Source organism: Magallana gigas, chromosome 6 (genome assembly GCF_963853765.1).
Source record: "Magallana gigas chromosome 6, xbMagGiga1.1, whole genome shotgun sequence".
Lineage (NCBI taxonomy): Eukaryota > Metazoa > Mollusca > Bivalvia > Ostreida > Ostreidae > Magallana > Magallana gigas.
The window spans coordinates 34,021,776-34,048,129 of NC_088858.1; the positions used below are offsets into that span (position 1 = coordinate 34,021,776).

A 26,354-nucleotide genomic window follows, 5' to 3' on the forward strand; every position below is an offset into this window, starting at 1 on the left:
GCATGTTTATATTTTATTTTGCATTCGAATTCATTTACGTTACATGGATACTTTTATTTTTATTGATTTATCATAATTCATTATTTGATCACATGCTGCGCTCGCCCCAACGGTCGCACCGTAAAACGTATTATGCTAGTAATTAGTTATGCTGAATATGCATGGTCAACAAAGAACAAGATACAGTATTGGCATTATTTGGCCGCAAAATTTACGATTCTTTCAACGTCTTTGTTAGTCCGTCAGATATTTCGGACTACGTCTTTGTCTGCGTTATTGAAGTTATGCATTGTACTATTTATGTTATTAGCGAAATCCTACAGGCACTAAAATGACGTCATTTTTCATTATGACGTCACTAATGTGCGCTAAACATGGAATGCTCGTTTAAATGCGTTACAATTTGATGTTTTATGAGTAGTTTTCGTTAAAATTAGACACTTTCACATGCGACAACCACTTTTATAGTTTACGTGCCGGCTCATGATTTCATCATTTATTCTTACACTTAAAATGGTGTTGGTTGTCACGTGTGAACAATATGAATTTTTAAGAAAATGAATACAAAAAATGATATCTTACTGATGTCAATAACATTTTTATCTATTGTTATCGACGTCAACAACGCTATCGACGCTGAGTCAGAAGCAGATTAGTAGAATGCATTTAAAATTGACAAGTAACTATTTAGTCCTAAATATTGTTCCACTGATTCTTAAATCATGCACACAGTACAGCTTACGAACACGGACGGTGCGACACGGCTCAACAATGTGTAACACCCGGTGTATACATATGTAAAAAAAAAAAATATGGAGGATTCAAGAACAATACTTTTTGGTTTTATTTAGTTCTTTTTAACAAACTTGACTATGTATTAATTTACTAATTAAAGAGAAACTAAAGGGGAAAAAATAGAAAACAACAACAACAGCAAATTACAAGACAAACAACGCTTCAACCTATACGAGGGTCAATCAAAAAAATACGAAGACTTTTGTCATAGCTTTGTTACTTAACGTCATATCAATACTAAATTTGGTAGACTGTTAAGTATGACTTTCATAAAAAATATATGATAGACAGCCACATTGTCTTCGCATTTTTTGATTGACCCTTGTACAATTGTTCCGGTGTATATCGCCGACATATTGAAAGGCTTAATCAAAACACTAATAATTTCTTTTTTGTTTAAATCATGTTTAAGTCACTTTGTAACTATACGATCGTATATGCAGTAGTCTGATCAATTTAAAGTAAATCCACCCTCCTGTGACGTCATACATTTTACATAAACCATGAATTCATTAAAATTCTTGCAAGTAGATTTGTAATTTCTATGTTATCGTAGGTGCACATCAAAAACTCAAATCATTGTTTACTTGGAGATATTTAATAAGCGTTTTTCATCCTTATATTCGACATAATTCAAAAATGACAAAGAGAAATAACTCTTTTCTACTTTTCTCTAAGTGATATATCTAAATGCTATATTTTTTCTAAAGTAAACAATTTTTTCTTTTTTTTTAATTAATTTTAGTTTTCTGGCATAGTAAGCAATAAAAATTAAATAGACAAACAAGTATCCATTCACTTATATTTAATTTTTAAACCAAAAAAGTGTCATTTTCAGGTGATAATTTCAGCCTTTGGTTTTTATTCCCTTACATCTTAAATAGTATGGATACATATATATTTTATTTATTTTTTGATGAAATTCAAGTCCAATAAGTTAAAAAAAAGTTAGGTTTTTAACTTTGAACCCATGATTTTATAGGTACGGGAGTTACCTTAAATATAGCGCGTAGAATTATAACGGTAGAACATATATTGTCTCCCTTAATATTTTCTCACGAACTCTTTTCAACGAAATCAACTCTAAGGGCGGATGAAAACAATTGTACTTTCTCAAAAAGAAAAACATAGTTTTATATTTTGTGTTATTTTTTTTTCTATAAATGCATGTTTGTGATGTACATTCACATGTCACATTGTAGGAACATAAATGTACAATTTTAGGTAGTGATGTTTGTCGAAGCGAGAGAACAAATAGCGCTGCGAACAGTATTTTGATCGTACAATGTACATTATAGACGGAAAATACGTAAATAACTAATATCTGGAGGGACAGTATCGCGATTTTTATATGGTTAATTGTTAACTAGAAAAAGTTAATCTTTATGCTTGTCATTTCAATCTTAAAATATATCTTCGGAAAATATTTTTTTTGGATCAAAACAGTGCAAACATTCAATAAGAAATCGAATCAAAATTTCAAGAGAAGTGTTTCTGATTTCTTTCACAAAATATGTTGTTTCTTGTTTTGAAAATATTTCCCCAATACGATATCTTTCAGAAAAAACCTACATATATGAAGGAAGCAATGCATTCTTTAAATTTGAAGGTTTTCCAGGGGGGGGGGGGGGGGTACCATTCCTCGATTTTGCTCACTACACGCGTAGCTCTTATAAGTATGTACGGGTAGGTCTGATTTGCAGATGAATATCGGTATGCGTAGCTTCGAACATTACAATGATCTTTATTATTTTTGTTGACTGAAATTACGTTTTGTAAGACTCGTTTTTAAAAAAAAAAAGGGTAAAAAAAACAATTAAGAAAAAAATCGGACACAAATGTATACAAAAAAAAACAAAGCCCATTGATTTGTAAAATTATTTCGCGCGCTTGCGTGGGATGTCATCTAGTTATCTATACTACTATATTAAAATAATAGACTCGAGTTTTTGGGCTTTAATACCGAGAATTCGGAAGAGAACTGTCTTTTGTTTTATATATTTTAAACATCATTGGTACTTGAAGTTTACCAATTTGTTTTTCTATCTTCCCAATCAAGCTTCGCTAATTAAAAATCAACGAAAAGTCCTTTTAAAAACCCGGAAATCATCTGGATTTTTTTGGATTTTACAATCTTGCGCATGCGCATTACATTCACGCTAAATCATGGGAGGCTCTTTACTTTATGTTTCCACAATATCACATTTGCATGGAGAAACTCAAACGATATTACAAATACGTGTAAATTTCAATTGAAGCTTTTTCATATACTGTAGATTCCTTATTTTCCGCGAGTACTTAATTCCGCGATTCAACGATTCTCCATCAAATTGCGAGAACATAAAATAGTGAATGCCGAAATCATCATAGTTTCATGTAGTTTACATATGTCGGAATATTAAAAGCGAGATTTTAGAGTTCGCGAGACGAGTTTTTCGCGATTTTATGCTGATATTAATTCGTCGCGTTTAATTAGGAATTTATATAGTATTCTGTTCATCAAAGGAAATACGGGAGATAATTCTAACTCAGTGCATTTAATATGAAAAATCCCGAGAGTTCCGAGTGTCAACATGGTGTGGAGATGTGAAAAAGTGTTGAATTCTTCATTAATATAAATAAAGTTTTAGATGAAAGGTATTTACAGCCTCAAAATGGTTTGTTATGAATAATTTGACTGTTATTTTTAATGCAGCTTCATTAATTTTCTCAATAAATCGTTTTGTAGCGATTCTGCAATTTGTTGCTACATTACAGGTATATGGGAGGCGTTTTAACTGTGGTGATGGCCTCTCCCGAGACACAGTTAGATTATTCTTACTAGGTAGAGTGTAGTGAAATAAATAGTATTATTGTAGTCTTAAAGCTTAGTTATGTACATGCCAACAATACGTTAATGTCCGATATCACATGCAATGTCAACCCGTGCACGCACGGGTCTAAGTCTAGTTTAAAGGTGTTGATATCAATTGCATATACTGTAAGTATATTATAGATAAAGTTTCTAGTTCCACTTGTCAATATAAATACTTGAATCCAAATACTTGTGCTAGGACTCCGTTTTTAAATCTTATTAATCCAAAACCTAATGTATATAGTTGTTTTCAAAATAGCACTCGTGTACATGTACATATGGTAGCTATTAGTGTAGCGGCTTAGGTCAATATTTCAGCAAGATATTTCACTTGTGGAGACAAGCACCAAATTTTGCATGAAGGTTCCTTGAATATTTATTTACTTAATCAAAAAATATCGTTGGCCATTCAAGTTTTGGTCATTTTCAAGATGGCCGCCACTTATTTCAAAATGGTGTCTTTTTTTCATAATGTTGTCATAATATTTCAAATATTTCTGAATAATGTTTTTATTTTCTGTGATATTATGGAGAAGAATTTGTTATATGATATAATTTGATGTTCATTTCATATATGAACACTCTGCGCAAGCGTTTAAAAACATGCTGCAGCTCATTTTTTAATGTTCATGATCTAATCCTCTAAGCAGTTGCACTGCAAAGATTACGGTTTTCGGATTTTACACGGGACATCCTTACCATCAATTGCTGCTTCATGTCAAAAACTACTGAAATGTTGATGTAATATTAGTTGTTTTGGGGAATCCAAATGTTTCAAGTCCGAATTATGTTGCACTGATCTTTGCATGCAGTGTGACTGCTGAGACGATTAGATCAAGTACATTAAAAAATGAGCTGCAGCATGTTTTAAAACGCACGCGCAGAGTGTTCATATATGAAATAAATATCAAATTATATCATACAACAAATTCTTTTCCATAATTTCACAGAAAATAAAAACATTACCCAGAAATATTTAAAATATCATGAAAACATTATGAAAAAAGACGCCATTTTAAAATAAGAGGCAGCCATCTTGAAAATGACCCAAACTTGAATGGCCAACGATATTTTTTGATCAAGTAATGTTCAAGGAATTTTCATGCAAAATTTGATGCTTGTCTCCACAAGTGAAATATTTCATCCACTATCAGCTACACTATATGTAAAGGATGTGCAATGTCGATTAAAAAACTATTAATTACAAAATACTGCAGCAAAAATATTTGTTTTCATCATTGAAATTTTTTGAAGTGGTGAGTTCATTCATACAATGGTCACTCTATTGAGTTAACTTACCATTACAAACCAATGCTTAATTATAGAACTACGCATATAGTAAAATTCTAAATATACGCTTAAAATTGCGTTACGCGTACAGTATGAAATAATGACAACTTATGATCATGCTAATCTGAGGATTTTTTCTAATTTTATTTGCAATGGTATCAAATTATCAGATTATTCTCTTAAAGTATACATCTACCTCCACATGTCCCCTTTTTCAGTCGTAATATATTAATGATTGCATTTCCTACAAAATAATCATTTCAATTTTGGAATGTGACCTTGGATATTGATTGTCAAAAAGTTCATTAAAAATCATGCGAATGAATGAAATAAATACAACTGTTTATATTTGTGCCAGTTTATTACCATAACGTATTGAATTGTTAAGGAAGTTTTTTTTTAGATCCATTTATCAATTCGTTTGATTAAAATCTTCGACTGTTCGCAGAGCTACCTCTTCTATTTGTTTATTTGCTTCGACAAACAGCGCTGCCCGTAACTGTACACTTCCGTTCCTACACTGTGCATGTGGTATATTAGTTTTTATAGAAGGAATCGTAGAATCAGTGGATAGGTATATAAAGTTCCTTCCGTGATTTTGTCTTAAAGTTTTTGACTTAATCCTTATAAGACACTTTAAAGGTTTCGATAATCTTGTCTTAAGGTTTATCAGACTTTTTAAACACTTAGATAGAGTTCCTTCCATGATCTTGTCTTAAAAATTTCCACTTCATCTTTATCAGACAATTTAAACATTTAAATAAAGTTTCTTCCGTGATCTTGTCTTAAAATTTTTGACTTTATCTCTATCGAACACTTTAAATAATTTGTTCAAACATCATTTAATTGAAGAAACTGAGAGAGAGAGAGAGAGAGAGAGAGAGAGAGAGAGAGAGAGAGAGAGAGAGAGAGAGAGATTTCATTTGTAATTCACTAATATGTTATCGCTTAAAGTAATGCACATTGTAATAGAATCCAACAAAGCAGTTTCAGTCCACGTACTATACCTGTCAATCAAATTAGCCAGCGAGCTGCACCACGTGCTCTTTCCGTGATAAAGTTTTTCAAGACCAAAGAAAATAGACATATGTTTGACAATAAAGTATTTTATAGTGTATTTAATGTATAATTTGATTCTTACACACTCTATGTGTGAAAGTTAATTTGTTTACATACTCCGTTATTTAAGCAGAAAACTACACGTGTAACCCCCATCTCTCTCTCTCTCTCTCTCTCTCTCTCTCTCTCTCTCTCTCTCTCTCTCTCTCTCTCTCTTTGAGTGTAGATTTGGGTGCGATAAATATTGTGAAACATGAACAGATCTAATTTGTTTTAACATGTTTCAAGTCTAGTCCAATCATTCCCATTTCCATTTCTTTTTCATCCAATGATATTTTTAATTGAGATTGCTTATCAAACTTTCAGAGAGTCGAAGACCCCCCTCCCCCTTTTCCCCTACCTTCTTCGAGTTCATTGTTCATGCATTTAAAGTTAAGACTTGTTATCAGAAATATAATGACAGCTTTTGCTTTCTGTACTTTAATTAGTGAATAACCAATGGAAGCCATAAGGTACTTGTATTTACATGTAACTGACTCACTACACCTTGAAATAGTCTCAAATCAACAGAAATTTTCTTGATTAGAAAAGATGCAATGTTGCATAATGCATCAGAAGTATATACATGTAAGTCATATAGGCGAAAATATATACAATTTTGTATTTAAACACTTATAATTTCAAAAGTTCGATGAAATTGAAAGGAAACGCATGCAAATTTAAACTTGTTATTTGCGGTTCACAAGCCCGAAACTCATACACAGATACCGGTATGTTTTACAACACAGATAGAGTTACTTCTCCCGTAAATATGCATGGCGTCGCGTTTAAAATTTCGACGTCTTGCTAAAAATGGAACAGTTTTCAATATAAATTTCATGATATAAATGTTTAAGTCACTTATATAAGTTATATACCATTGGATTTGATAAATTCAAGGCTTTTTAAAATGTTTGGTGCTATGCATATTTGAAACACGGCAAATTTCGGCCAATAACGTCCCTTGTTCTTAACGATCAGATCTGCCTAAAATTTGAAGATTATTATGATTTGCTAAGCTATAAAGTATTATTTAGTTAAGAAAAATCCGTACGTTTCATATTTTAAATGTAGGTTTTTTCTTATATTTCATACATATAGGGCTCTTCTTCTATCGGAGATAAAAACAGTCTAAAAAAGACCACAACCATCAAGCCTTCTTAAATTTCACTTGTGTAAAAGACCACTAGCCTTGTTTTCCATCACTAGTAAACATCAACATAAATGTGGGACCCAGTGAACGAGAACTTTTTTTTATATTCGATGTATATATGGCAACATCCTGTCGGTTCGTTAACTTTCACGATTCAGTAAATATTCATCTCATCGCCGCTCGATTCATTCACTGTGAAGTTGGAGAGGAGTTGTTTGCTTTTAAGGCGTTTTGATTCTCCAGGTAAGGACAGAAGCTTGCTTCAGTTTTACTTATTTACATTTATTGAGTATATCTCCCTTGAATGTAAGAGCTATTTGATAAATAATGGCGTTAATGAGATTGAATGCGTGAGAAAACGTACCCAAGATTCAGAAAACGTACCTGGTTACGTCAGGATACGTTTCCTCATGGAGAAATGTACCTTTAAAAAACCATAAACAGAATTTGAAATAGTGTTTAAAAACTATTCTAGGATGCAATAAAATAAATGATGCAATAATCATTTGTATCATCTTTTGCTATTGCTCTGTATACACAATCACTAACTAATTAATTAATTAGACAATACATGTACATGTAGTTGTGTTCCTCGCGCACAAGCATCGACTGATGTTTGTATGTACAAACATGTATGTTCATATCTTCCTGTCATTGTCTACATTGACTTGTTAAGTCAGACGACACGTTCCTTAATTTTATATAACTTTTTCCAGGAATTTGGTAATGGTTTGCTACTCAGTAGATTGGAATGTAATTACCTCCCCCTTCTGCAACGAATTACTTCCCCTTCTTGTATATAAATCATGCACACGCATTTCAATCGCCATTTTCCATTAATTCACTGCAAGAAGTAGGCTTGTGCATTATGTGATCAGAAAATTTTATGCAAAACATTAGTTTTTCAAAAAAAAAATTGTATTTGATTTCTAAATTGAAAAAAATATATCTATGTATATCTCAGCCCATTATCGCAATAAATAATTTACAAAACCTTTTTTGTTTTCCTTGCAATCTCTGAAATAACAGCTGGTTAATTATTCTAATAAAGAATTTTTAAAAAATGAATCTTTTACATATACTCTTTCTTAAAAAAATATTTTTTATTATTGCTGCTCGCATTTTACATTGATTTTTTTCACTTTCAAATCTTATTATTTTTATCTGTGTTTTTTTTCTAAATATTCACATTTTCCAGCGTCTTTGCCTGTGATGACACTACGTATCGATTTTGTACTAAATACATGTAGCTCATAACTTCAAGTGACGTATTGGGGCGCAAGCGGGGTTTGCTTATTTATCTTTAAATATTTAATCGTACAATGGCTTAAAATTATATAAATATAAGTAATAAGGAATCATTCTTTGATTATAAGGTGATAATTTCGGTCGGGGCGTGATCAAATCTAGCATAAAGCCCTTTATTGGATTTGACCACGTCCCGACCGAAATTATCACCTCATAATACTCAAAGAATGGTTCCTAATTCCTTAATTATTTTCAAACATCTAACCAATTTACAAGTTCTGTTTTTACGCTAGTTTTGTCAAGAAATTCTTGAGTTGAGTTGAGTTGAACATATTTTATTGACTAATGCCAAAAGGATTGGACACAAGTTCCAGAAACTCAAAAAAGTGGTATATCATTTCTTTTTTTAGCTCACCTGAACCGAAGTTTAAGTGAGCTTTTCTGATCACCCGTTGTCCGTTTGTCCGTCCGTCCGTCTGTAAAATTTTCACATTTTTGATATCTTCTCTAAAACTGTTTAGCCAAATTTAACCAAAGCATTCTAATGGAAAGGGGATTTTGTAAAAGCCGTGACCCCGGACCAATATTGGGACCCCAAAGGGGATTTAAAGTCTAACATAGAAATAAATGGGGAAAATGTTTAAAATTTTTCTTCTCAAGAACTACAATGCCACTGTTTGTGAGACTACTTTGCAATCATCCTCAAATTTATAAAAGCCGTGACCCTCGATCTAATACTGGAGGCCCCAGAAGGAGGTCTAAGTTTAACATAGAAATATAGAAGGAAAATGTTTTAAAATCTTCTTCTGGAGAACTACAATGCCTTAATTTGTCAGATTACTATGCAAGCATCCTTAAGTAATGTAGATTTTAAATGAAGCAGTGACCACTGGACTAAAACTGGGGCCTCAAGAGGGGTTCAAAGTTTAACATAGAATTATATGGAATGTGTTTAAAAATCTTCCTCTCGAGAGGTACAATGCTACAGTTTGTGAGAATTCTATGCAAGGATCCTCAAATAGTGTAGATTCTAAATTGTTTAAGCCAACTATAAACACCAAACAAATACTAGGGGACAAGAAAGGGGTTCAAAATTTAAAACAGAAATAGCGTATGCTACGAAATAGAATATTACAAGGAACTGTTGTTCAGGTGAGCAATGTGGCCCATGGGCCTCTTGTTTCATAATAACAATAATATACAGAAAATGTAAGAATTGTTTACCGATTTCAAAACTACATGTTTGTAAGCAAAATTAATATAAAATATAAAACTCAAAATTGTTGTTCCTTGTTTGTATATCATTCTAAACATCAAATTAGGAATTATAAAGCTTCAAATTTTTGAGCTTAAATTATGTCCAAGTCCCTTTTTTATATTCATATAGGAATTACTTTACGGTATCTATACAAAATATTATTTATACAATTCATATATAACTCTATCTTTATACATTAATGTAATAATTCCGGATATTTGAGGTTCGGCCCGGACCGGGTTTTTCTTTTAGTTCCTTTGTTTATGTCACGTGATACAATGGTATAAATACGACAGTGAATCAGCTGTCGGCTGCTTAGTAGATGATCAGCAGAAGAGAGAAGTGAGTGAAGTTTAATAAAAGGTATTGTGTCAATACAGAGCTTGCCCGTTCGTAACGGTGTTAAGTGTTTTTGATAGGCCATAGAGAGGTTGTCCTCTTGGTACTGTAGGTTGCAGTCATTTTGGCTTGCCAGTGTGTCACAGTAGGCTTTCCTCAGAGAGGCTAGCCATTGTTCACTATAGTGGCTGATCAGACTGTCGTCCAGGCCGTTGTGCTCACTGTCCGTCCTGAATAAGGCAGCCTACAGTGTGCACAGTGGTTGAAGGGCTATCACATATACTGTCCGTCCTGAATAAGGCAGCCTACAGTATATGCGGTAATCTGAGGACGGTCAGTCATTTTAGCTGAGTGGTTGACCTCAGTGGATTGTCACTGTGGGTGTGTACTGTCCGACCTGAACAAGGCAGCACCAGTACATCACACACAGTGTCAATTATATATATTTATTATACCCTTGTTTTGTTTGTAAATATTCTAGATTCCCTGAAATTACTTGTTGATTATTAACCTACGTAAGGTTAGGCTATACCAATCATTTTTGACAATCAATAGAAAATCATTATATTATAAGACTTTGTTAGTGTACACCCAAAACCCTGGAAAAGACCAGGCACGAACCCTTCCCCTGGCAGTACAAGTAGCTCGGTACGTTACAATTAAGATAGTTTTTAAAACTATTTCACATTCTGGTTATGATCTCTCTAGGGTACGTTTTTTTTCAAGAGAAAACGTACCCAAATCCAGAACAGCAATAATTTATCATGTCTATCGAGATTCAATTTCGAAATTAACCAACAAAAACAACGGATCTGAAAGTATCCTAGTGACAAAAAAAACAGCAATACCTAAACCATCACATAATGTAATACGTAAATACATGAAAATAAAAGGGCATTTACATAAATTAAATTCCTTTACATAAATAAAAAACATAAAATATATAGCGTTAAATATCATTTCTTGAGGCAAACAGGTTTTGGTTCCGGGTTTTTTTTTTTGTTTTTTGTTTTTCATTTTTGGGGAAGGGGGGGGGTTGTAGAAGGGGGTTTTATAATTATTATTTTATTATTAATTATTTTGTAATTTTTTTCGGCTTTTAATGCGTGTTTTGTCTTGTGAAAAGTAGGGGACATATTCTTTTCATAAATTCCAATGTCTTTGGCGAAAGCTCTGAAAATTATGCCCCTATAAAACTTATCAAAACTGATCAAGGCATGTCAATTTCCTGGCTTCCACGTTTGTCAAATGTCATAACGACGTAATTTTGTCGCCGGCTACATTTCAATTATTTCATAGTATGTTTGCACAGTCGATTTAGTTTGGGTTTGTTTTGCTTCCTTTTTCTTGAAATTTACATCAACTACCTCAACCAATGACACTAGAGCTAATTAATTCATTTTGGTCTTGATTAACTCGTTGTGCAGTTTAAGGGAGTTTTTTTAGTAATCGCATTGATAATTCGGAAAGGTAAGAGGTGAAACTTTATATTTACATCTTATGTTTAATATTTTTGTCAATTTCTTTAGAGCAACAACCACAACTTAACATGAAGCTTCCGAATATATATATATATATATATATATATATATATATATATATATATATATATATATATATATATATATATATATATTCGTACTCGTAGATAACAACATAATTTTTCAAGAAAACGTATTGCTGATTGATTCCGCGTTATATAGTGTTATAGGAAAAAATGTTTATGGATGCACTAAATGATTTCCATAGCCGATCAATTAGCGTGTAATAGAATGAAATCAAATCAGTGATCACCAGCTATAAAAGCCCATGACGTTCTAGGAGCTGTCACTTCGCGTGCACGTCGTGCACAATACGCTGACTGCGTGTACAGTACGTAAATCGCGTGTTATAGATAGAACTCAAATCAGTAATCACCAGCTATAAAAGCCCGTGCCGTTCTATGGGCTGTCACGTCGCGTGCATGGCGTGAACAATACGCTGACTGCGTGTACAGTACTCTCTATATACGTTAGAATGTCCCAAAGGACTTGCACAATTCTTTGCAAACACAGTCGACTTCCACAAGGTCTATACTGCCATCATGTGTGTCGCTGTTGGAAACCCAATTTCGCTGCCAACGACACCCGATTTATTTTTTTACTGCGTTGTTATCCCAGCGGGGAGCACGGCGACAAACATTGCCCATGCTTAAAGTTCGTGCTGTTTCGCGTAATTTTAAACGACCCATCCGCTTCAGATAAATGACATTGCGTTTGAAATGCACGGCGCTGTAGGAGATTTTGTTGTCCATATTTCATCGTTCTGCAGATCCCGTTGACACCACCAGATTGCTCGTGGTGTCACAGCTTGATTCGACAAGTATTTTACATGCACCAGCAAGTTTTCCTAGAAAATTGAGCATGAATAATTTGAACACAGCCTTTGTAACTGTGTCACTGCCTGTACTACGTAAACAAATCCAAGTGAAATCAAATGAAACGTGTTTATAAAAACATTATCTGTTTTTGTTTGAAAAGCATGTTCAGCATATTGCATAGGTATAACAAACTCGTTTCGAAAACACTTGGTCTTGTAAGACAAAACTTTATTTCTTCATTTGTCACAATAAAAACTATTGAAGTTTATAAGTCGACATATGGTAACAAATCGGTACTGAAAACCATTCAGTCGTAAACTGTTGTTATTATTAGCATACAGCTGATGTCTATTGTATAGATAGATCAATTGTAAAAACTCGTCGAATTTTAAATACATGTGTACGCATTCCTTGAACTTTTTAAATACTCCCTTCAAATTTTGTGTCGAGTTGTGATCAATAAATTACGTAAACGTATACTTTTCTCATAAACGTTTTTTTTTAATACCACACGCAATACGTTGAATAGAGAGTAAAATTCTTTTGACCTGTCTGTAAGTTAATCTGTCCGGTTTTGTTTTGGGGGTTTTTCAACACAGTTTCTTTTTGGTCACTGAACTGATTTTCAAGAATATTGCAGATAATGAGTACATATTATATATGTAGAGATCATTAAGCATATTCTTTGAAATAACCGATTTAATGATCATAGTAATTAGACTCGTGCCTCTATTGAACTTTTTTGGGCATACATGCAAATTGATTATTCCACTGAAACAGACCGCTGACCTCGCTTTCACAAACATTGCATGCACCATTCCGAGAGGCTTATTCACACTTTCGTCCTGTAAATGCTCACTCATGCCTCTATTAAAACCGTTACAACATGCTTTCATAGCATGTTCGTTGATTTCAGACCCCCATTATCGAAAGGGTGTCGATCGCGCATTAATTGGTTAATTGAGATTAATAAATATTGAAAACGAGAAAAGATCAATGAGATGGTTCATGGTTGGTAGGCCTATGCAAGCGCACCGTAAGTTTCCTGCTTCCTTAATAAAGTCCGGTGAATGAAGACATTATCCGACTACAGTAACATATTGTAGTGAAATGTACATTATTATGTAACTACTTGTTATGCAAATGACCTCTGACCCTGGTCCACTGCCCACCCCAATACATGTACCTGGAGCTCCAGAGTAGTCAGTTCAGTTCCGCCCGCCTATCCGTAAACACCTATCTTGTTGTATTGTCTGATATCCATGTCCATTGTTTGTTCGTCGTAAGGTAAGGCTTATTGCCTATGCACATGTAATGAGTAATATGTTTACATAATATCGGTTTCACGACAATTGGCGTCGCCGGTAGGATACCCTACCCGACATTTCGCGTTACCGGTACATGTGTAAATTTATATTTTTGGAATATTTGCAAGCAATGAATGGTACATTACTTGTTCATATGTTGGAAGTTTCGTATTGAGCGTGTGTATTATACAAACGTGTATAACGATAGTCCTATGATTGAGCGAGTGCTGCATCATTTTGTTGGAAATGTCGTGTTGAGTATTTGTTCTTTACGAACGTGTATGTGCGATAACTCCGATATTACTGTTGAGCGTAGTGTTGAGCGTTTAATTTATATTAAAGCGTGCATACACGAGTGTCGATAGTTTTTTCTTTTCATATTTTTTGTCAAGTGTCGCGAGACAACTGGTATTTCGTATGCATTGACCAAATTTGTGTGTTGAATACTTTCACGTCGTCGTGTCCAGCACGAGATTCATGCGTGCATGTATTGTCTATCAAGTTATTTTTTCACATTTGCTATTTTTTGAGTTTATTTTGTATGTCACGTACATTATCGTCTTAATAGACGTGCTGTGCGATATTTTGTAGTATTTTTGCTATACTGTACTGTAGACTGTCACTCGTGTTTCTGTAAACACGTGGGTGATAACGTCTGCACAAGTGTACAATATTTCGTATTTATCCTTGTATTTTTCATATTTTGCCAGTTTATTGTCACTCTCTAGCGTTTACCATAGCGTTGGGATGATTTTGTGTTAGTATATTGCATAAGATAATTTTTTTGTATTTTGACATTTGTTTACGTGTTCTTGTCGTCTGGTCGGTCGCAATTACTTCCACGTGATTTTTTGGCGCCAATGCGACAGTGACATTTTTGCGCCTAGATAGGTTTATTTCCTGTGACGTAACAACTACTTTCGTTTTCAATTAAGCATTTCCTGAAAATCGTTTTGTTTGTTTACAATTTTTAAAATATTAGATAAGGATAACAGTTAATCATTCCAAGCTTTCCTAAACATTTTGGTTTAAGTTATTTTTAGTTACAGCAGTATTTAGATACTTTGTGTAAGGTATACAATAATTAAATTTGTCTTGCTATTTGAATTTTTTTTTGGTGTTTACAATATCCAGTTGATATTGTGTTCTATATATAAGTTGTAGGAACTTGTAGTATTTTTGAATAACTTTTTAAGTTTTTTCTGTAGTGTTAATTTAGTCACTGCTTATCAGTTAGCAATTAAATTAATAACTTCATTCAATTAACTACTGGTAAACATATATTTTTTTATTTTATTTTTTGTGGTGTTAGTTTGCATTTTTTTTAGGAAGTCATAAAAAATATTTACAAATTACACTCAGTGTTCTGTTGATATTTTTCAACATTTATTATTATTTTTCTGAATTTTTGAACTTCTGAGAAATTTTTCAGAACAGTAAGGTTGATTTTTTTTCTCTCAAACAATTTAGTTTACTATCTGAAACAATTAAGTTTTTTTTAGGAGTTTGAATAATTTAAGCTTTTTGAATTAAAGTTTGGGTTATTCTTTTGTCGTCATCAGTTCAAGCATTTGAATTAGAGTATAATTTTAGCCGGTGTCACAAGCAGTTTAACAATCATGAAGCAATTTAACATCAATAATTGCTCAGTTAAAATAAATTTGTAAATGTACAGTGTAACCACAATCAATATGGAACCAACTCCAGTAATCAGTGAAACTATTAGTGAGGGGGTGAGTGTGCACATAGTGTATATCCATTAGTAGGTCCCATCATGTCAAATGGTCATGTAATCCAGCAGACAGGCATGTTGCCATGTGGGGTCCCGCCAGGTTTCTACCCACCATACAATAGTGTTCCTGTTCCATACGCTCTACCATATGCAGATCCATACCAAACTCATATGCCATGGGGAATGATGCCTCAGTATCCCTGTTACCCATACCCAATGATGAGTTATGGTATGAATTGTACACCATGCGGTCCACCATTGCAGTATCCTCCACACATGATGCCCCAGTATGGTGTTGCCCCAGCACAACCAATGGCACAACAACCAACACAAGATGGTGCATCTAGCCAGATACAGTATGGGTTACAGCACCAGGTCAATGTTGCTCAACTACAGGATGGTAGTTTACCACCTACAGCTGTAGTCAACTTTGAACCTGATACAGAGGATACACAATATGGAGGCAGTACGGCTCAGCTACAAAGTAGTGATACACTGCTAATAGCTAAAGCTGAAACTGAATCCATACAGTGTAATGTTGAAGGGATGTCAGCAGTTACAGAGTCCATTACAAAAACATTCCCTAATTCTGAAACAGTCCAGGCAATAGACGGTTCAATGTCGAATGTCCAGGGTTCTGTTCAGAATTATGGATCTTCAGCACTTGGCACAAGTAATGTCACAGCTCAGGCATCAAGAGGTTTTGAACCATCCAATGTCAAGAGTTCTGTGCATGACTTTGCTATTGCCAGTAACAGAACTCATGCACATTCAGAACATAACATGTCACAACTATGTAATGATGTGTATGAGTCAAACCACGAGACCCTGCAACAGACACAGTCACATCAGAATGCACCATTCTGCAACAGGTACAAGACCCACTCAATGTAACCCATGAGTCATCACTGCATCAATGGAATCCAGGTGACTTTGACACAGATCTGCATGATAGAGAGAGAAAAGAGATGTCTGGTGGCTCTGATGGAGAAAAAGCCACCACAACAGAACAGAGCGGAGCCACAGACAATCTACACCATTACGATGATGAAGTTCTTCAGCGCCCGTCCACAATGGAGAACCACATTGGATCTCTGAGGACAGACATGCAAACCGTCATCAGGAGAATGTAGGCTCTTGAGCCTGATCTGTTCTTATCCTGTTATCCAGATGTTTAATGAAAATACTTCCCCTGTCCAATACAACACAATTTATAGAAATGAAGATCATTTTCGAAAGTTAAGATATGATGGTGTTCTTGTTGTAGCGATAATTGATATATGTATCGCAACTCAAGTGACCATTATATCTATAGCGCATTCGTTATGATCATTTATACGGAGCAGATATTCTTCATACAGTGTGCTCCGACTTCTATTTTACATGGACAGGGAGGTAATACAAAGGATACAACCGCTAGCGACTTGTTTGTGAACAATACAATTAGGGATTTACAATCATTCAGTGCTTTTTGATTTTATGATATGTCATGATAATTTATTATGTATCTTTAGTTAAAATCATAATAGCATATAGAACCTAGACCTTTAGAGTTAAATTTAGAGTTAAATAGTATGTACACTGATAAGAGTTTCAGTGTCATGTGTTGTTTTTATTGTTGAGGCTATAACATGTATTTCTTTCAACAGCTGATGATGTGAAGGACAAACCTTGAAGACCTTGTCTCCTATCATTCATTTCAATATATTTCATATGTACTACTCATTCATTTAGGAGGGTCCTGTTCTTATTGTCCATTCATTATTATTTTTCTACATTTGTCTCTAGTTCATTATTTAGTATATATCTACTATGCCACACTACAGGAGATATCAACCAGCTTCGAACTATTCATCTCTACGCCAGGAGAGAGGAGAGCATTACCTTTACTATGTTAGAAGAAGCTCCTCCTCAAGAAGACTTATCGAGCCTACTCGTCTCGTTTACGACTTGGTCTTGTTGAGTGATGGAACTTCTCACAGTGATATTTGTGATGCTATCCTGGATCAATACAGCTTAGCACGAGATGAATATGACATTTGCTGGATTGAGAAGATTAGGAATGAAGCGCGTACCATTCTGTGCACTGAAAGATGGGTTGAGGACAATCTTCCATCACTTATCCGAAGCTGCTCCAATCCAAGAAAAAGAACGCGTTCTACTGCAACAGCTGCTTCATCGTCACTATCCGGTATGTGGGTAGATATTCGTCTCCGAAACAATCCCAACCTGGATGTTGTGCGTGAAAATGCAGTAGAAGGTCCGCTTTCTTACACCGAGGAGTCTGTGATGAAGATTGCTAACACTGACTGTTCCGTCTCCATTGATCATGTAGTAGCAGGGTCACCCGCAACTCGTGTACCGATGGAGCCAACGCCTTTAGTGAAGGAAGTTCTTACAGGGGAGGACGAGTGTGTTGGGAAAAGGGAGTCTTCACATGCAGTTGTATCAAAGAAGCGAAGATTGCCCCTGCGACATGTCCAGCAGAATGACTATTCCGAGACTGCTGACAAGCGTGCTCGTTTTTCCCCTGAAATTTAGCTGACAGTCGTGAGGCCTCGTGTGAACTTTCAGTGGTGCCCATTTTGCTGGCTGCAATGTTATTAACAGAAAGATCAAGCGTCATGTTCAACAGTCCCACCTTCCTAGGATATTCAGTGATGTGATGTGAAACCGATTCTCAGTTATGCAAACTACAGTTCACAGCCCTGGAGTCTTTGGTTAGGATCGTTGTTGGACATGATGCTAGTGTGTTCACAGCAGTAGATTACGTCAACATGACACATCAGATTCCTCAGGAAACTACTCTTCATCCGGATACAGTCGCGTGTATAAGGAGATTATATGACTATCAGAACTGGGAAAAACCTTCAGAAGGTTTTACTGTGGCTCCAGTTAACTCACCGGCTGTATTAATTCACTGGAGATGTTTAGTAGTATTGATGTCAGTTTTGCAACCTGAGCAGCGTGAACAATCCCGCGTGCATGGGCGTGTTACAGGTGACAGTCATTCGGTGTCTGATGTGAAAGGTGCACGGATACAGGTGTCAACCGTGGATTCATCTACGGAAGAAGAGCTCATTTGTATAGATGCGAGTTATGGCTCTGATGTAAACTCTTCAACAGGAACAGTCTGGGATTATGTGCCATATGACAGAGATGCCAGTGAATCTATACAACATGAAGCATTCGATACCATTTTCACCTTGACCGTACGTGTAATCGTATATGGAGAAGGTCGTCTGGAAAGTCGGTAGAGAATGTACTTAGACATACTGAATCAGGAATTGGCCGTCCTCGACTGGATGTGAAGGTCACCGGCGGTGTGATTGTTTATAGTGAACCCGCTTCCCATCCAGAGACAGTTTTGGTTAGTCCCTGGGGAGTTGCTGTGGGTGTGCATCCTAAACATTTCCAGGATTTGACTTCTAGAACTTTGCTCCATATGAAAGATCTGCTGTGTTCCCCGTACGTCGTTGCACTTTGAGAAGTTGGTCTTGACCGTACTGTTCCCGTCAAACTCTGGAGACGCCAAGAAGAAGCTTTCCGGCAGGTGCTTACCATTATTCGCAAGGACAAAGTTTTGGTGCTCTGCCTGCGTGGGATATCTTCAGATAGGATTGGAATGGATGTTCACTCCCGATGTATACATATACTTCAGAGGATGTGTGATCCGGACCAGCCTATTCATCTTCATTGTTTCACGGGAGATCAGGAACTTGTTACGCTGTGGATGGACTATTTCTCTAACGTGTACTTCGGCTTTACAGGTGCTATGGAAAGTTTTAGTGTGGACCAGATTTCCGGCCTAAGAACTGTCCCTATGAATCGTATTCTCCTCGAGACTGTTCACCCTACATGAAACCCGGTGGAGGAGATATAAACACCCCTGCGTTCATAGGAGACGTCGCCTCTCAAGTTGCGTCCAGACTGCAAGTAACTATACAGTACCTGTTGCGTGAAACAGTAAGGAATGGTTGCCGCCTTTACAAGATGAAGCCATCAACTTAATTGTCCCTGCAGAATGAACGGTCTGGAATTAAGTTACCAGCCACATTCATGTTGTAGGATACTCTGTGACATAAGTTATCTTGTATAGTATCTTCCTGCAGAATTTAATGTCTGGTGTTCAGTAACCGACTAAATTCGTGTTGTAGTAGATTATTCTCTGTATGTAAAGTGTGTGGTCTTATTGGTAGATGCTTTTAGATAATGTATATATATACATCCCTGGTGCATTTTTAGGGATGCATTGTATTTTTTATAGGTTTATCTTAGTAGTCTGATCTAATTGTACATTTCTCTATTGTTAAAGGCCCTTTTAATATAAAATGGGGAGGTATGTAGTGAAATGTTCATTATTATGTAACTACTTGTTATGCAAATGACCTCTGACCCTGGTCCACTGCCCACCCTAATATCTGGAGCTCCAGAGTAGTCAGTTCAGTTCCGCCCACCTATCCGTAAACACCTATCTTGTTGTATTGTCTGATGTCCATGTCCATTTCCATTGTTTGTTCGTCATAAGGTAAGGCTTATTGCCTTATGCACATGCACTGAGTAATATGTTTACATAATATCGATTTCACGACAATATCATCTCCATCTGTATTTGGCGATGGTTCTTAATTTCCCAAGGTTATGCAATTTTCTTCAGGTCGAATGGCAGAATTTTGCGCCAGGTACGGTATTATTTGGTCCTCCACACTTTGGCTGTCGTTGTGGTTCCACTCTAAGGCATGGTTTGTGATGTTTGTGTTAACTTTGCTTCCCTTAGAGTGTGTCCCATTCAGTTCCATTTGGGTGTTGTATTCTGTCACCTAATCTAAGGGCGTTTCTAAGGCACTTATTTTATTGTTTCATGGATGTTGATGTTTCTCTATAAGTTTCAGACTCACACAGGAGTACTGACTTCGTGTTTTAGTTATATTTTCTGAGTTTAGTTCTTGTTCTTACTGTCAGCTCTACACACTGGTCCTACCGTGGCAAAAGCTTTCTGAGTCTTTCTTTTCCTTGTCCTGATGTCTTCATTAGTGCCTGTCGATATCCTTACAAAACTTTCGAAGAAGGTAAAATCTTCAAAGTTCTCTTCTTTGGTGTTGCTGATCTTGATGCTGTCAGTTTGATTTGGGTTGGTTCGCATCGGTGTAGGGACCAGTTTTCTTGGCTGTTGTTTCTAGAAACAAAGTTCCACCAATAATCTTGCCCTTAACTGCACAAAAGTACTAAAAGCTCTCAATTTTTTCTTATAATAGCTCTAATTCCATGGGGTCCCATTTTATTCTCTCTTTCCAAACTCTCTCACCAAACTTTGGCATTCATGTCTCCCCATTATCAAAAGGATGCCAAGGTTTGGCACAGTGTTGACAAATGCCTGTAATAAGAAATAAGAAGTAGAAATCATGCTTCGTTGTTTTGTCGGGACGTATACATACGTGAATGGGGGTTGTTTTCTTGAACTCTAGGTTCTTAAACCTCACCGAGATTATCCTTTGTGACACAGAGCTCCATTCCAATAGGACTCTAGCAGATTTCTTAGAAAGCATATATTCAACTCCCTTATCGTGAATACCATCTTTGCTATGGGTTGTCTGAATAGACAGTGGTGTGGTGGTACCTGATCCTGAGCTTATTTTATTTTACAACGAGTGATTAACAAGTTCTACAACTTATATGAATATCTATCGGTGGCACGGATGAGTGAGTCATTGATGTGGAAAGAATCCGGAGAGAACCAACATGTCAAAGCGGGCCACTGTCATACCCTATTACACACAACCACTGTCGATCACGGGAACCGAAGTCAAGCGGCAAGAAGCGAACACATTTTCTACAATGTACTACGCTAATTTGACACCTGAGTGTGGTGGTAGGGTGGTCATTCCATCTAACTTCCCCAAGTCCAAGTTTTTTCAATGTTACTTTTTTCAGAGATTGTGTTACATTAAAGGTATTTCTAAACTAAACTAGAGTTTATATTTTTAAAATGTACCAGCTTCTAAGAGAACATAAGGAGTTAGATAAACGTGCTTGATAGCTTGTGATAAAATAAAATCATGACGCTTTCGTGAGGCGAAATGTTCATCCTCCCGACCCTAGTCTAAAATTTTGATATTTTCTTAAAGCTGCTTGGTCCGATTTTTTTTTTATTACAGTATCAAACTTTTTCCCATACAAATCATTTATCTTAGAAAGTTATGGACTTTCTCCTATTTACACCAGCAGAACCAGTCTCCTTTCAAAGTTAGAAATATTGAAAGTAAATAAAAATAATTTCTTTTTGGGCAAACGAAAAAACAAACCAAAATGCATCACGGGAATGTTTATAAAAAGAAACCGGTTTGTTTCGTCCCCCGAATGATTGGGTTATTCAACCCGAGTGCTATTCATCGATTGTAAAGAAAGCAAACTTCAGAAATATTAGCGAACAAAACGTACAAATGTTTATTTGTAATGTCTCTGATCATTTCGACCTTTATTTAAAGCGATGTCAAAGTCGTAATACAACCATACCCGTCTCGTCGTCAGGGGTGAAATTTAACATGAGGCGAAATAACGCGGTACCCTTTTATGTCGTTTGTTTTGTAAGCAAATTTTGTACGTATTTTCCTTCATTGAAATACGGCTTGATTGACTGGGAAAACTACTGCAATGTCTATCATTATACATATACTTAGCATAACCATCGTTTAAAAGCGTGCATAAAATTTGATATAAAATCGGACCAAGCAGCTTTAACTTAATCTCCCGGCAAATTAAAATATTGCTGGACAATAAATGTTTAAACTTATCCTAAATTATCTTAGCTTTATGTGCATGTGAATATTTATTTTTATGAAATGCCATTACGTGTTATCTTCTTTTTACCGCGAAAATGCAGTGCCTGTTGTTGTTTTTCATTCGTTTTGGATTCTTTATTACAATTTACATTTACATTACAATTAACAAAAATATATCAAATGCAAGATATGTTCGAGAATGTTGGGTAGTATTTTAATTTAAAGGTGAATATACTGCAACTCATAGTGTCCCAAAATGAAATCATGTATTCATAACAACATAAGATGAAGCTTGCTAACCGCTTTCCAGTACTTTTCAGTACTTTGATTCCTTAATAGAAATACAATCGATTTTCTTTTATTTCATTGGCCCATCCATACATGTTTTTTTTAAACATTTGAAAGAACATATTTTTTATATCTAGAAAACTTTAACATATCTACCAACTGCTATATATTCCTTAGAAGAGAAATCTTTCCTCTGACAAAAATTCATGATTTTTTCAAATCTTATTTATCATAAAAGTCTAAGTCACATGCAGACTTAGCATACTAGAAAGTTTTTGCAGCAAAATAAAATTTTTAAAAATACAGCCTATATTGCTTTAAAAAGATATATGATCCATGAATCAGTGTATTAAATGTTCAAAAGTACACTTGGAAAAGTACAATGTATCTGCCATAAAATCAAAACCTAGTTGAAAAAAATTGATATGGACTAAGATTTTAAAAGTAGAAACAAGTTTCGCTCCATCCGCAAATGAGGTTCCTACAAAAAAGGTTAAAATCCTATTGGTACATGCAAGCACTAATATACACTGTATTCATATTGACGTTTTTTTGTCATCTCTTTTTATGTATCCCATTAAACTAATGTGAATCTAGTTCACGCTTCGTGATTGATAAAGTCTGACTGAAGTTATTTTTTTCCTGTTGGGAGCACTTAAGGACGTCATTTTTTTTATACTCAGTTTTCTTTTTATAGCACTGTAAAATGTAAAGATGAAATGATAATCGCGTTAAATAACTCCCTAAAACGTTGCTGGACCCACTAGAATTGTGAGATTGCGTTTTTTATATGATTTTTTTCGAAAATAATTTTTTCCATAACAGCTGTTTTCGGGGCGACAATATTTTTTCATTATTATGTTTTCAGATGACGGTCAACCAGGTACTTGCTCTACTGGCGGCTCTGACCCTAGTTTTCACTTTTGCGGATGTCTTGATAAATCGGAATTGTTTCACAGATCTAAAAATGAATGTAAAATTGGAAAGACACTTATACTTAGAAAACTTGGAGATTCCAGGGAGTTTATTTCGTCAAAACCAAATGGCTGGAAATCCGTCAATGCCTGTATATCAGTGGAATGGAACATTTTCAGAAAGTGATGTTTGTAATCATCCTGAGGCAATAAATCGCAACCGTTTGTATTTTTATGGATATTATCCGATGTTTCTTTATTCTAAATTTCAGGATCGTTTAGTGTCAGGGTTAATCATAAATACAGGTGAATGGAAACCCATCTTAAGTAAAGCTATTTTAGATGTTTTGGCACGAAACCATGATATGCTATTTATCGACATCGGTGGAGGACTTGGAATGCTTTCATTGGATGTGAGAAAAAAAGGTTTCGATGTGCTCCTTGTGGATCCTAGCGTTTCTAATGTCCAGCGATTCTGTGCTTCCGTCAAATTAAATGGCGTTTTAGATTCCGTTTCCATCGTGTTAAACCCTCTTTCATCCCGTCATGAACACGTTCAGATGGTGGCTGAGGATGACAGGATAAGTGAATGGTTTGTTGCTGATAACAATCCGCTAAAAGTAGCCCAGACAAATAGTTCACGCTACATAACGAAAGACAATGTTAAAGCTGCTACACTGGATGATCTCTTGTACTTACCAGAGCTGAATTCCGACAGGGACTTGGTGCTACATCTAGATACTGCTGGATATGATATACACATTCTCAGAGGAGGAGAATCTTTCTTTGAAATAAAAAGAATTAAAGCAATCTTCATGGACTGGACATACAACAGTGATTCTGAATACAGTGGAGATATTATCAAATTTATGATGGTTAGAGAATTTAGACCATTTGATTTAAACTTTCGAATATCTCTCATTGAGAAACCACAATCCCAGTGGCCAGATACATTAGTTTGGATGCATGGAAGTTACAAAACGTAAATTACACAATAAATGTACAAAATGTTGAGAGTGCTATAATTATGATCTCTGAAATGCTGCTTACGGTTATATCATATACAATATTATATACAATTTATATGTATTTCAAATCAGAAATATCACCAAAGTTGAAACTTTCACAGTCCAAATTAAAATCAAATTTATAAATATATAACAGAGCTTGAGACGTAGATTTTATAATATCATATACTGTATAACAGTTCATATATATCGCAGTATCTCATATCAAAAATATAAGGCATTTAATGCATTGTTAATTTAAACATTACACAACGTTACACAATTACGATTGTAATTTATGGAAAATTGAGAATTCATTAAAATGACGTAATGTCACATTCTCGTTGCACTTGTGACATATGAAGCAGTAGATTTCAGCTAGATCATCCAGGCTAAAAATGGGGGGAGGGGATCAACAAATCATATCCACATAATTTTTACTGTGAATTGGAGATTGGTATAATGAGAATTTGTTATAAATGTTATACACGACAGAAAGACATTCAAATGCAAAAATATTGAATGTATTGAAAGCTATACCTTATATAGAAATTTATGACGTTCAATTATAAAACGATATAGAATATAAAACCCAACTTGTTCTACTATCTTTATGCAATCACATTTCTTTTGCTTAAATAACCGGCTGTGCATTTGTACATATGTTAGACATTGCTAATCAATAAAAGCTAACTTTTATGGTATATAAAGTATTTTGATATTTTGAAAGCCTTTTTGATATAATATTCTCTCCTAATTAAATAGCTTACAGCAGCTTGCATTTTGTCAGATGGAATGGCACAGGATTAGATCAGATGATCATATCTTTGGCTATATTTGTCGCTATATTTTTGCCTTTGGTAAACAATATTAGAAATTTGACAAAGTTTGACATGTTTGATTTAGTCAATAATAGAAACTGGATTTGACTCATAATGTATAGGAAACATTATTTTAGAAGCATATACATACAACTGACAGAATGCTTTTATCCTGTTAAATATCCTCAGGCTAGTCAATGTTCTGTTATAATAAGATTTTTTTTTACTTTTTAGGTTAACGTTTGTATTGAACACAAAAACAGTATCTAGCGTTTGTCATATTTAAATTTGCTTGAAACAGTGTATTTTTGTTTACCAGCACATAATATCGATACAAAAACATCTGGTCTGATTTTTGTTTAAATTTAATAAGAGCTGTAAGTTCTGTCTTCCACTTCCTGCCGACTGACACTTATTGTTTTGTTGATTGTTTGAAATGTCTTAAGGTAAAGCATTACCAACGTCAAAAATGGGGAGGAAAAAATCACATTTTTAGCTAATTCATGCCCATGCCCATTTTACACTTTCTCTCTCTAGCACCATTTAATTTAATTGTAGATTTTGTCTGAAAGTAGAAAAATAAATTATCGATCTGCATCATGTGCAAAGTCGGCGATGATATTGTAAAATAAGTCTGAAAAAGAGATAAACTTTTAGCGAAGATAATGAACTTTCCAAAACTTTTTGCAAAACATTATATATTCAAATGACACAAAAGAAGTAAACCCGAATCGATGCATTCGACTATGTAATTACATGAATCAACCAAGCATCAAAGGAAAACCTACAATTACAATGTATAATTTGTCATTTCATCAAAACAGTTGATGAACTGGTGATAGGATAGAGGACTTCATGGTAAAGTTGACGTCGTAACAACCTAGATACGGTTTATGCGGTTGAAGAAACCGTATCCTGGTTGTTACATGTTGGTTGTCAACTTTACCATGGCCGCCTATAGACTAACACCAGCTCATCGAGGTAAAAAAAATTCTATTATGGAATATATAGCGAACCAATTGCAATTAGTGTAATTGATGGCCATTGTTTTGTTTACCATAACAATAAATAAATAAAATGATACCAATATCAAGAAATGTTTCTTCATAATC

At 34.9% G+C, this 26,354-nt stretch overlaps 1 protein-coding gene across 2 annotated transcripts; it reads left to right on the forward strand.

Annotated features, from left to right (window-relative positions):
• The first annotated feature begins 7,142 nt into the window (after positions 1-7,142).
• Positions 7,143-24,426, forward strand: LOC117689392 (uncharacterized). Of its 2 annotated transcripts, none has more exons than XR_010714568.1 (2): positions 7,143-7,433; positions 23,369-23,928. XR_010714568.1 is itself a non-coding variant. In XM_034470340.2 (2 exons), exon 2 carries the CDS (start codon positions 23,369-23,371, stop codon positions 24,398-24,400), a length of 1,032 nt encoding a protein of 343 aa, XP_034326231.2. In that variant the 5' UTR covers positions 11,332-11,505; the 3' UTR covers positions 24,401-24,426. The 2 variants fall into 2 exon arrangements, 1 of the variants encoding a protein (XP_034326231.2); XM_034470340.2 differs by lacking the exon at positions 7,143-7,433 and adding an exon at positions 11,332-11,505 and having other exon boundaries at positions 23,369-24,426.
• The last annotated feature ends 1,928 nt before the right edge of the window (positions 24,427-26,354 follow it).

Excerpts from the sequence above, each read along its gene's own strand:
- LOC117689392 (XM_034470340.2), top strand. The coding sequence starts at position 23,369 with ATGACGGTCAACCAGGTACTTGCTCTACTGGCGGCTCTGACCCTAGTT.